The sequence below is a fragment of the Pleurodeles waltl genome, chromosome 7, assembly GCF_031143425.1.
Source record: "Pleurodeles waltl isolate 20211129_DDA chromosome 7, aPleWal1.hap1.20221129, whole genome shotgun sequence".
In the NCBI taxonomy this organism is placed as follows: Eukaryota; Metazoa; Chordata; class Amphibia; order Caudata; family Salamandridae; genus Pleurodeles; species Pleurodeles waltl.
The window spans coordinates 158,592,317-158,604,947 of NC_090446.1; the positions used below are offsets into that span (position 1 = coordinate 158,592,317).

General features: G+C 44.1%; 1 protein-coding gene across 2 annotated transcripts in view; it reads right to left on the minus strand.

Annotated features, from left to right (window-relative positions):
* Positions 1–3,369: 3,369 nt before the first annotated feature.
* CSE1L (chromosome segregation 1 like) overlaps positions 3,370–12,631 on the minus strand; it is a 296,982-nt gene continuing 287,720 nt past the window's right edge. For both annotated transcript variants that reach the window (XM_069243443.1, XM_069243444.1), the window contains one exon: positions 3,370–4,150. In XM_069243443.1, the coding sequence (XP_069099544.1) occupies positions 4,061–4,150 (90 nt within the window). In that variant the 3' untranslated portion in view covers positions 3,370–4,060. The remainder of the gene's footprint in view (positions 4,151–12,631) is intronic.

Below are 12,631 nucleotides of genomic sequence, written 5' to 3' on the forward strand. Positions count from 1 at the left end.
TCTCTCGTTCAGGTTCCTGAAAACCATTTATTTTAAACTATTTCTTTTCTTTTGTCATAGGGATATTATTAATGGTACTCGGGCGCCCTCCGCTGGTCACAATAATTAATGCAGGGGGTTTTGTTTCCAAAACCACGGTGAAAAGCTACCGATTAAAAGCACCTCCGAGTGGTTTCCAGACTGTGTGCGGCGCCCCTGGCTAATTTTGACGGTGCACCAAGGAGCCGCGGCGCACAGTTTGGGAACCACTGTCCTAAGGACACAGAGGGTGGACATCATCGACAGACTGTCCTGCTGATGCAATTTGGAGGAGGTAAGACCTTGCCTTCCCAGAGAGCGATGGTACCCCTGTGTACTGCACCTTCTTCAACTCCTGAGGCCTCTGTGCACTACTTGCAAAATTCCTTCATGCACAGCCTGGCCCAGGTCCCCAGCACTCCATCCTGCGATGCTAGACTTGCTGAGTTGTTCTCCGGCGGTGTGGGACCTTCCTTTGTTGTGCTGCATCAACTGAGTTTTGCACCTCCTTTGTCCCAGTGTCCTGGGACTCCCGGGGTGCTGGCTGGCATCCTGAGCACTCTCTAAAGTGCTGAGAGCCCCCGCTTCCTCCTCACACAGAGTTGAGCCCCCCCAGGTCCCTCCTGGGTCCATCCAGCGCCATTTTGACGCAAAATGCACTTTTGTCATAACCAAGGTTTGTTGGCGACTTCCAACAAAATAATCACATCTGCAACGATCTTCACGTTGTGGGACATCCTTTGCATCACGCAGGTACCCACTGGCATCTTCCGAGGGTGCATTCCTGCTGTCTTCGACTAACCGGGGACTCTTCTTTTGCACCCTCTTCTGGGTTGGCAGGGGCTCCTGTCCTTCCTGGAACTTCTTTCGACTTCTGAACTTGGTCACCTTCCTTTGCAGGTCTTCTGGTCCAAAGAGCCAGCAGTTGTTTTTCGCAGACTTGATTGGTTGATGCAAAATCCCAATCACGAGGTGTAGTGTGTCCTAAGGAAACTTGAAGTACTTTACTCATGCTTTTCTGGGCTCTGGGGTGGGGTAATTTACTTACCTTTACTGCATTCTTACTCTCCCAGCGATTCTGCACACAATACACTTGTCGGGGGGGGAATTTGTGATTCTCATTCCACTTTTAGTATATGCAATCCAAAAAGGGAGATGTATATGGTTTGTGTTGCCCCTAGACCTATTTTCTCCCATTGCATTCTACAGCATTTCCTATTGTTTGCATTGTTCTATGACTATTTACTCATCTAATTTTGGTGTCTAGTGTATATATTGTGAATAATATTCACCTCCAGAAGGAGTATTGTCTCTAAGATCTTTTTGGTACTGTCACCCCCAAATAAATACCTTTATTTTTGGTAATATGGAGTATTGTCTTTACTTGTGTACAAGTACTGTGTAACTATAAGTAGTACTGCATGAGCTTTGCATTTCTCCTAGTTCAGCCTAAGATGCTCTGCTATAGCTACCTCTATCAGCCTAAGCTGCTAGAACACTACTACATCTCACTAATAAGGTATAACTGGACCTGGTATAAGGTGTAGGTACCGTAGGTACCCACTACAAACCAGGCCAGCCTCCTACACTGAACTACCAGAATATTGTGCAAGTCGATAACCAGAAAGGAACAGTCTGATGGCCCTGAGCATTCCAAGAAACTAAACTATACAGATTTTACCAGCCCACTCAAATGCCATCCCATTGGTGACTCGCTAAAGAGACATCTCTCTTCTATTGCAATATCAGAATGCTCAAACATGTTAGCCTTTGAATACACAATATGTATAGTAGCAGCTAACTTTTCTTCTGCACCCTTTATTTTAATCAAAGTAGTAAAACTAGACCTCATTTGAGGAAACTTACACACAGAAAACCTTCCTTTGCGAGAAGAAACTGGTATGCTGGTATTTTGGAGTTTAAAATATAAGCAGACATCGGCATGCTCTGGAAGCAAAAGATTACCTCAAGATCTTTACCCAGACTAGCCCCAGTTACAAAATACCAATGGGATCAGAATCAGAGCCAAGAGGCCATGAAATCTCATGAAGGGCCAATGCCTACTGATTTTCACAAAGTCAAATATTTATTTTTCATGTGCATGCTGTTGATTTTTGCCACGGTTTTCAAAATAAGATTATCTACAAGGATCTTTGCTAGGGTTTATGTAAACCCAACACTGCGGTCTCCAATTACTGCTCTGATCAGAGTTCTAGAAATTGCTGCCATCAAAGCAGACACAGACTGTTTCTCTTTGCCTGATGCCATCAACACTTTCTCCTTGCAAGAATCTAACAGATCTAAAATTGGGACCACACTGCATAGGTGACAAACTTTGTAGTGGAAAATTGTTCATGAAATATATTAGAATGTGTATGAATTACAGAAAGGGCATGCTGGTGTCTACACTAGCGCAAGATAAACAGAATAACTTCTCTTCATCACAACATTGATAACTCATTGGTAAGTGTTTCTTCCACTGATTCAGTCATAAATGCAAGTGAACACTTATGAAGTGGAGGTTTTGGACGCCAGAGGAAAGCCACCAGATGTATTGAGGGCAAAGCAAGGGCTTTTGGGATTCAAAATACTTATGGCATTTTAAGGTGATCAAGTGAAGAGAGAGGGCCAATGGTTGATTGAAGGAGGCATGATTAGTCTGGTTTGACAGAGCCGTGGCCTACTAGCACTCTTGTCTCACACTGACTGGCACATGAGGTTCAACAGTCAAGGCAGGCATTAGATTGCCTGATACCTCCAGCTAGATTTCTGAAAACTATGACATATTAAAAATGGGTGCACTTCTGATCACAACTGTCACTTTAGTTAGGTGTATGTAATACAATCTCTGCTTCAATAAGACTGCATGTGCCTTTGCCAGTTACCAATAATATTATCTAAATCAACTGCTATTCTGTTGTCAATGAAGACCATTCCGGTGGTGTATAAGCCTAGCCCGCATTTTATTTTAAAAAAGAGCATAAATAAAATTCGATCTGTTCACAAGCAAGCAATGTTTTGCTATAATTTGGGACTATTATCATTATATCTAGTTAGGTAGCAGTCTAACAACAGGTGAGCATCAAACCGATTACGAGGGGATTTCCCCCTGTGCAAATTCATGTAAGTATTTCATAACACAATATAATCACCTTTCCATTTGGATCCATGTTTTAATATACTTCAAACTCTGCGTAGCAATAGCATTGGGGTTCTTTAAGAAGAAATAGGGTATAAACTATGTTTATACCACACAACAGCCACGTAATCATACAGGTATGCCCTGGATTATTGGTAAAAGTTAGTCTGGAAAAAAATATGTATATGCAGAAATAAATGAAACACTACAAGTTTGAAAAACATGTCCCGCTTTGTTTCAATTGCAAATGAAAAAACAATTACACAAATTGGAAAAGTTCTTACAATACAATACAAGACAGAGAAAACAAATTAACGAGACAACAATTTTGGAACATCGGTTACATGGTACTTCAAAATGATTGATTGCAACATGGATAACAAATAAGGGTTGTATCTGCATCGACTGTCATCCTCTTGTGAGAAATAGTTCACACAAATAAAAATGGCTTGTGAAATGAGATCACACATACATAGGTTTGTACTATATAACTCAATTTACCAGTGGTTCAAGAAATACGTTGACCTTGTGTAATTTAAACAAGTGCTTCTTATTTATTCACAATTTGCATAAAAAGGGGAAAAAAAGAGCAGAAGAGATTAAGGAAATGAGTCAATGCTTTACATAATTTCAACATGTTACTCAACACTGCAGGTGCAGAACTCCATGGAACCCTTCCAATAAGTTAATTGAGAGTCTCGCTCCCTTGCGAAAAACGGGAGCACCCATGCCACACAGCTCATTCTATATTTTACAATTCTTCCTCCAACAGCCTATAACTGTATGCTACAGGATGGATTCAGTAGAAACTTTTTCCAGAGTTCTGCCAAGAAGAGGAAGGCAAACGTTTTTAAACGCAAACAGATTAAGATTTTATCCTTTTCACTTCAGAGTGCAGTGCTCCTAGACCAACGTGACACTTGCTGCTTGAAGATAACCTTGCAGATATTGCAGTGCCTCTGCATTCAGGTTAGTACTTAACATTGACGGAACCTTGAATAAAAACAGAAAGAAAATTGAAGGGGGCTGGTGAATCGGGCACAATGCATTAAATAACGTAACCACATTTTAGCCAGCAACAGTTTAATCTATCACAAACACCATTTAAATTTAAAATCCGCATGCTGTTAAATTGAGAGACTAAGCACTGTAAATTATTCAAACAAAAGCATCAAGCTTGCCTCCCCAATCCATTACAGGTATACCTGAATCAATAAAAGTACAACAGCTTTCTTCGAAGATCTTCTACCATCGGACTGAACGTCAGCACAAGAACAAACTAAAGCTTGATGACACAGAAAAAAGGTTTAAAAGGAGTGGAGAATGGGTGTCCCAACAAAGAAACTTAAGGAGGCGATTTTAACTCCACTATTCGAATGCTTGGAATGACAAAATGAATGGGCCTGCCAGAAAGTCAGTAGAACGTTTCAAACTTAAGAAAAACAGAAGCATCTTGGCACAAAATTTGATAGTGAGGAAGGAATGGGTTCTTACCTGTAACTCCAGTTCTCTCGTAGGGGTATTTCCATGATAGTCATAAGCACTGAATAGTTCTGCGCGCCTGCGGGGACCCCGGAGCACTGTTGTGAAGTATATTCTTAAGTGCAAATACCAGCCCTTTGAAAAAGGTCTGTCAAAAAACACTTAAGAATAACAATGTGCAGCCTATGTGAACAGCTACACAGGCCAAATTGTTAAAAGAAAACAATTGTAGTGTAAATTCACGTTTAAACATCTATTTATTCTATAAATGTAATAACAAATACATTCTCATTCTATTTACACCTCTCATGAGAATAAAACAATGCAGGACAGTGTAGCCCATAGGCTGCCATTATACAGAATGTAAATAGAGCTGTGCCTTTAAGAAAGTAAAGTCTTCCTGTTTCCCATCATGCACAGCAAAAGTCAGCTGCCTCAGTTCTTTTAGGAGGCTTGTAACCTGACATGAAGGAACAAAACATTTGTTGGAGTACCAACATCGATAATATTCATGGCAACTTGTTCTAGGTCAACTCCACCGGGGAGGAGGGAGGGTTGCTTATGACTATCATGGAAATACCCCTACGAGAGAACTGGAGTTACAGGTAAGAAACCATTCCTTCTCTCGTAGGGGATTTCCATGTATAGTCATAAGCACTGACTAGAGTAGCAAGCCCATCCCCATAACCGCGGTGGAGTAGACAGAAGAATACTGACAAAAAACATGAATCATGCAAATAAATTCTTAAGCAAGGCCTGTCCAACCCGCGCATCTGCCCTAGCGTCTGTATCAAGGCAGTAATGCTTAGTAAAGGTATGGACCGACTTCCAAGTGGCAGCCTTGCATATTTCTGCCAAAGGGACATTTCTCATCAAGGCTGCAGTAGCTGCCTTCCCTCTAGTAGAGTGGGCTTTTGGCCTACCCCCAAGGGATTTGTTCGCTAACTGATAACATAACATTATACATGAAACAATCCACCTGGATAAAGATTGCTTAGACGTGCCCAACCCTGTTCTAACTGGGCCATAGTTAATAAAGAGCTGTTGTGATTTACGTAAGCTTTTTGTCCTGTCCAAGTAAAATTTCAAAACCCTCTTTACATTCAGAGAGTGCAGAGTTCTCTCAGCAGGAGTAGTTGGATTTTGAAAGAAAGTTGGTAATGAAATTGTTTGGTTCACATGAAAGTCGGAGACGACTTTTGGTAAAATTTTTGGATGAGTTCTCATTACCACTTTCGCAGAATGAAAAACCGTGTAGGGTTCTTGAGCGCAAAGGGCCTGGATTTCGCTAACCCTACGTGCTGAAGTGATTGCCACCAGAAAAGCAGCTTTCCATGTGAGATGTTGAAGCGATGCCTTATGTATTGGCTCGAATGGAGGCAGCATCAGACGTGATAGGACAACATTCAGTTCCCATGGAGGAGGCGGCTTTCTAATGGGAGGAAAAACCTTTTTTAAACCTTCCAGGAAGTCATTAATAATTGGAATCCGAAAAAAGGAAGTTTATGAAGGGCTCTTTCTGTATGCCGTTACAGCCGCCAAGTGAACCTTTATTGATGACAGTTGTAAGCCCGATTTTGCCAAACTTAGCAAGTATGGCAGGATAGATTCCTCTCCACAGGAAACCGGGTCAATGTTGTTATCTAAACACCACACAGAATCTTTTCCACTTGCTTGCATAAGCCAATCTTGTGGAAGAGCGCTTTGCTTCTTTCAGAATTTCCATACAGTCCTGAGGTAGGTTCAAGTGTCCATATTGCACTAGCTCAGGAGCCATGCTGCCAAACTCAACGATGAGAGGTTGGGATGAGATATCTGCCCTCTGAACTTCGTGAGCAGGTCCGGACGATAAGGCAGCCTGATGTGTGGTTTGAGTGACCGGTGAAGAAGGTCTGGGAACCACCATTGGCGTGGCCATTCCGGAGCAATAAGGATCATTTTGGACTGAGCATTGGATAACTTCTGGAGGACCGCCGGAATCAGGGGAAGCGGTGGAAAGGCGTAAAGAAATGCTCCTGACCAGCTTATCCACAGGGCATTCCCCAGTGTCCCTGGATGGTAATATCTGGAGGCGAAGTTTTGGCATTTTTTGTTTTCTGGGGTTGCAAATAGGTCTATAGAGGGGGTACCCCATAGAGCGAAAATGGAACGAACGACGTCGTCGTGTAGCACCCATTCGTGGTTCTCGTCCATTACGCGACTGAGGGCATCCGCTTGAACATTCTGGATGCCAGGCAGGTGAGTTGCCACTAGCGACAGGTTCCTGGCTAGAAGCCAATGCCAGATTGTCTGAGCCTCTCTGGATAAAATCCTGGACCTGGTGCCTCCTTGTTTGTTCACGTAGTAAATAGTGGCCACGTTGTCCGTCTGGAGAAGGAGAGTTTCCGCTCTCAGAGAGGGAAGGAAGGCTTTGAGCGCAAGGTGGACTGCGCGAAGTTCCAGCAGGTTGATATGATAGAGACTCTCTCTCCGTGACCACTTGCCTTGGACTCGAAGATGTTCCATGTGCGCCCCCCATCCGAGCAGTGATGCATCTGTTACGATGGTTTGAGCTGGAGGCTGTTGTTGGAACGGAATCCCCACCAAGAGATTGCTGGGTAAACACCACCACTTGAGGGACTGTAGGGCGTGGGGAGAAAGGAGGACTTTGTTCTCCCAATCGTCCATCAGTTGACACCACTGATCCTCCAGGTTTTCCTATAATGGTCTCATATGGAGGCGAGCATTGGAAACGAGATGGATACAAGACGCCATCGAGCCCAGTAGAGAAGCTATTACTCTTGCAGTGGTCTGAGGAGTTTCCTGCAGTTGTTTGCACTTTTGGAGAATCGATAATCGTTGTTCCTCCGAAGGAAACACCTTTCCTAGATTGGTATCTATAATGGCCCCTAAGTAATGCAACCTCTGAACAGGCGTTGCTGTGGATTTCAGGAGATTGACTTGAAGACCGAGCTTCTGCAACAACTGTAGAGTCCATTTGAAATGTTGTTGCGCCTCTAGATAACTGGAGGCCTTTATGAGCCAATCGTCTAGATAGGGGTAGACAAATATTCGGTGTTTCCTCAAGTGGGCGGCTACCACCGCCATGCATTTGGAAAACGTTCTCGGCGCTGATTTGAGGCCGAAGGGTAGAACCACAAATTGGTAATGACGTTTTCCGACGGTGAACCTTAGGAATTCGATGTTTCTTGGTCACCGGAATATGAAAGTAAGCGTCGCAAAGGTCTATTGCACAGAGCCAGTCGCCCTGACGAAGATGTGGGTAAATTCGGTGCAAGGATAGCATCCTGAATTTCTCTTTGCAAATCCACTTGTTTGCTGTCCTTAGATCTAAAATGGGACGAAACTCTTGCTGGTCTTTTTTCGGTACAAGGAAATACCTCGAATAAATCCCCTTCCCTTGCTGGCGGATCGGGACGGGTTCTATGGCTCTTTTTTGTAATAGAATAGTGACTTCTAACTGAAGAGCTTCGAGGTGGTGGCTGGCTGTTTTGGGTGGAACAGATGGTGGAGGACTGGTGAATCTGAGAGCGTAACCATGTCTCACAATATTCAATGACCAGGCGTCTGATGTGATGTGTAGCCACTCGTCCAGATGATTTGAGATACTTCCCCCTACCGGAGTGGATAACGGAGGAGGGGGAAGCGAAGATTCAGGGCTTAGACGCTGGAGCCTGTCGAGTTGTCTGAGTTTGAGGTGTTGAACGACCCCTTGTCGACCTTCATTGTGTGGAGAAGCCCCTTTGATGCTGCTGCTGTTGCTGGGGGCGTGAAGACATCCAGTGTGGTGACTGATACCGGTGGGTGAAAAGTCTTCGCTGATATGGGCGGAATACCTTTTGTTGTTCTTTCGGTCGTTCCATGCCTACCGCTTTCAGGGTATCTTGCTCGGACTTCATTCTGGCCATCTCATCATCGGCATGAGAACCGAACAAAGTGGAGCCTGAGAAAGGTAAATTTTGTATTCTCTGCTGTGCTTCTGGTTTGAGAGATGTAAGTCTCAACCATGCATGTCTTCTGAGCGCTATTCCGTGAGCATAGTTATGTGCGGATAGTACCGAAGAATCAGCTGCAGCACTTATTACTTGGTTAGAAACCATGGCTCCCTCGCCCACGACCTCCAGGAAGTCTTCCCTTTTGTCCTTAGGAAGATGTTCCGCAAACTGCAGTATAGAGTCCCAGAGGGCCCGATCGTATCTCCCTAATAAAGCAGTAGCGCTGGCTGCTTTCATCGTGATGGCTGCAGTAGAACATACTTTTCGTCCTGCAGCATCGATCTTTCTGCTCTCTTTATCTGGAGGTGAAGAGGAAGACGGTGATGTCGAATGCAATTTCTTTGCTGCTACTATGACCACCGAATCCAGTACTGGGTCCGACCTCAAGAATAGAGGATCTTGTTCTGGTGGACGATATTTCTTAATAAGTCTGGAAGGAGCAGACTTCGTTGCGGCCGGTGTAAGAAAAATATCCATTGCCGGTTCAATAAGACCTGGAACCAGTGGAAGCAAAGGTCTGGAAGATGACCTGTGATGTAAGGTTTCGAAGATTACTGACGTCGATTGGGCAGGAACCGCCAGCGGGATATTCAGTTTGGTCCCCCTCGTACTAAGACCTCCTGGAATGTATTCACATCATCTATGGGGGACACTCTCGGGGACGGTGAGTCCGATAGGGTTGGAGAGTAGTCCTGTGTAGACGAAGAAGGTCTGTGATGTGAATGCTGAGATCTCTGCCGTGATTCATGACGATGGTGCCGAGAGGAAGATGAACGTCTAGAGGAATGTCCAGAATGTCTTACAGATCGCGTTGGAGTCCTCAAAACAGACCCTGAAGGAGGAGCCGGAAGAGGAGCCGTAGGTGTTACCGGTGTCTGCGGCAACAGCGACTGTCGAGGAGAGAGTTGTGGAGACGCTGGAAGCAGGATGAGTGAGGCCGAGGATTCTGACGTGGTATAAACCCTTCTAGGCCTCTGATTGTCACCTCGACGTCGACACACTCCGACGTCGAAGTGCGGTGACGGCGAGTGCCTCTCGACGTCGATTCCTCTCGCCGTTGAGAACCTCTCGACGACGACCCTCGACGTCGCTGTGGTGACGGCGAGCACTCTCCCTCGACGTCGATCGTCCTCGCCGTGTCGACGGCGACCCAGATCTCGACGGCGAGTGTCCACGCCTCGCCGGTGAACCACTCCTCGACGGCGAGCATGTTGGCGCCGTTCCCTGTCTCGACATAGACGTCGTCGGAGACCTGTCGTTTTTGAGCAGGTCTTTTCGGAGTTATAGAGGAAACAGGGTGAGCCCTGGTAGAAGACTGACCTTCTCCTCGCACTGTGGTAGAATGACCACTTTTTCTCCTGTCCTCTTTCGCCTGAAGTCGGATTTTCTCCCTATCACGAAGAGTTCTTCTGGAGAAAGTTTTACAGATGTCACACGACTCCGGTTTGTGGCTGGATGGAAGGCAAATTATACAGACCCGATGTGGATCTGTTTTAGCCTTTTTTCTGCCACAAGAAGGGCATTTGTCAAAAAGTGAAGGCATTTCTGAACTAGAAAAATCTCAAAATTCTGTCAGAATTTAACAGAAAAGAGTAGGAAATGATCACTCGAGTGAAATTGAAATTCAAAAGATTTTTAATGAATTTGTCACCAAAAGGCTTTGTGAGGTAGAGCTCAATGCTTCAGGGTCCTGTCAGAAAGGAGCCGGAAAAAAGAACTGAGGCAGCTGCCTTTTGCTGTGCATGATGGGAAACAGGAAGACTTTACTTTCTTAAAGGCACAGCTCTATTTACATTCTGTATAATGGCAGCCTATGGGCTACACTGCCCTGCATTGTTTTATTCTCATGAGGTGTAAATAGAATATGAGAATGTATTTGTTATTACATTTATAGAATAAATAGATGTTTAAACGTGAATTTACACTACAACTGTTTTCTTTTAACAATTTGGCCTGTGTAGCTGTTCACATAGGCTGCACATTGTTATTCTTAAGTGTTTTTTGACAGACCTTTTTCAAAGGGCTGGTATTTGCACTTAAGAATATACTTCACATCAGTGCTCCGGGGTCCCCGCAGGCGCGCGGAACTATTCAGTGCTTATGACTATACATGGAAATCCCCTACGAGAGAACAAAGTGTTCCAGGCAACTTAGAATGCAAAATGGAGTTATAAAGCACCTTAGGAAGCTAATAACATAAGTAATCATGGGGGATAAAACCATTCCAGCAGCCTCTATCGCAAGTTAAGGAAATACCTCGTAGCATCAGGGATCTGACGTACTACATGTAAACATTGGGTTTAGGATCATTAAAGCACCGAGGGTAGATCTTTGCTGATAGAAACTCAAGTTAGGAATGCTTGGGCAGTAAATCTGTAAGGGTGAAAAAGGCATACTCTAAATTTGTTGTACTGCACAGCTTTCATTTAATAAAAAAAGGACTTCAGCTGCAGAAATCAGCCCTTCATTTGTGATCTCAATTCTTGACATGTAATGTCATAAGTAGTAAATAGGAGCAGTTATAGTTCCACTGCTCAACGTAACTGGCAAACCAGTAATTTCCAGATTTTGTATCATAACCATATACATTACGTGTGTGCCTGCACCTCAGTAGTAAAGTCGGAGGCCTTTTTTTGGCCCTTTATTGACTTCGCCCCCTTATAAGCATTTAGTAAACTGTTTAAAAATAAAAAAAACAGCACACATGCCAAAGTTTGTCAAATGGTTTAAAATTCATAAACTTGTGGCTGTCACTTGGTGTCTCTGTACGACATCCTTTTGCCCACAATTTGTAGACAGAAGCAAGAGTGTAAATGTCCAGTGAAAAAGCACCAGTAGTGGATTCATCTGTAAATGACTGATTTCTCCAGAAAATTAGAGAGAACCCCTTCCCTTGAGCAAGGTGAGTGGCAAAATTATACAATCCCACTCTCCACGAGCAGAAGTGGGGGGGCATAAGGCAATGAATCACCCATCTCTTGGTGCTAAATGAAGACTGGAAACTGCACATGGTGGGGGTCACCTGCCCATGCCCACCCGTCGATTACCTGCAGTTGACAGCTACTTCAGCATCCTGTTCAAAAGTGCGGATTTATAATCATAATAAAATAAAAAAATAAAAAATAGGCAAGCTGTCAGCCTCCTTCAAAAGCCTAAGCAACCTTGCCCACAATCCTGAAAAATGTGTGGGGATGTGTGCAAGTCAAGTTGCCTCTCCCTCCTTGGATGGTATCCTTTTATGGCAAACACCATGGGGCAGGTAACAGTGGTACCCAGTTCACAATTACAAACAGGGCATTGGCACAGCTGGCAGCTGACCTAGGCCTTCTTCACCTGTAACAATGCGGGTGAAAGAGGGCCAGCAAATTCCTTGAACAACTAAAGTTAAATGAGAGTTGAGGTTGCTCTGGGATTCAGAGGTGAGTACAGGAAAATGAAATTCCCACATTAAGGTACAACCTTCACCTTAGGCCCTCCAACCCTCCTATACACTTTCACGGACAATACCACACTACATAGAGAACAACATCACAATGTTTCTCTATGATTAATATAAGCTAATATCCACATACAAGGATAACAAAGTTTACCAACGCGGTATAGAAAGTATTTGTATGCTATGATCTATTAAGAGGATGTCCTAAAGTACAACACTTCACAACCATAACAAACCGACCAGTGATCTCCTTAATCCCAGACCAATAACTTTACACAAACTGAAACTTTATCACCATTTCAATTATGTGCCACTGTTACATCATATACAAACTCTTGTACACTTAACTCCTTCGTTCGTTCAGATCTCATTTCTACCTTTTCTAAGTGTTACAGTCAGCGGCTGCTGCCGTTAATCTCAAGGAGATGGGGTCTGAGGTGCGACAGGCAGTGAAGGAAGGCTTGTAGTCTTGTCCACGGATCGAAAGCCAGTTCTTCCTCAAAAATGCAGAGCAGTTGACTGTTTCCACATGGGACACATCGCCAAAACTTTCAGAGAATG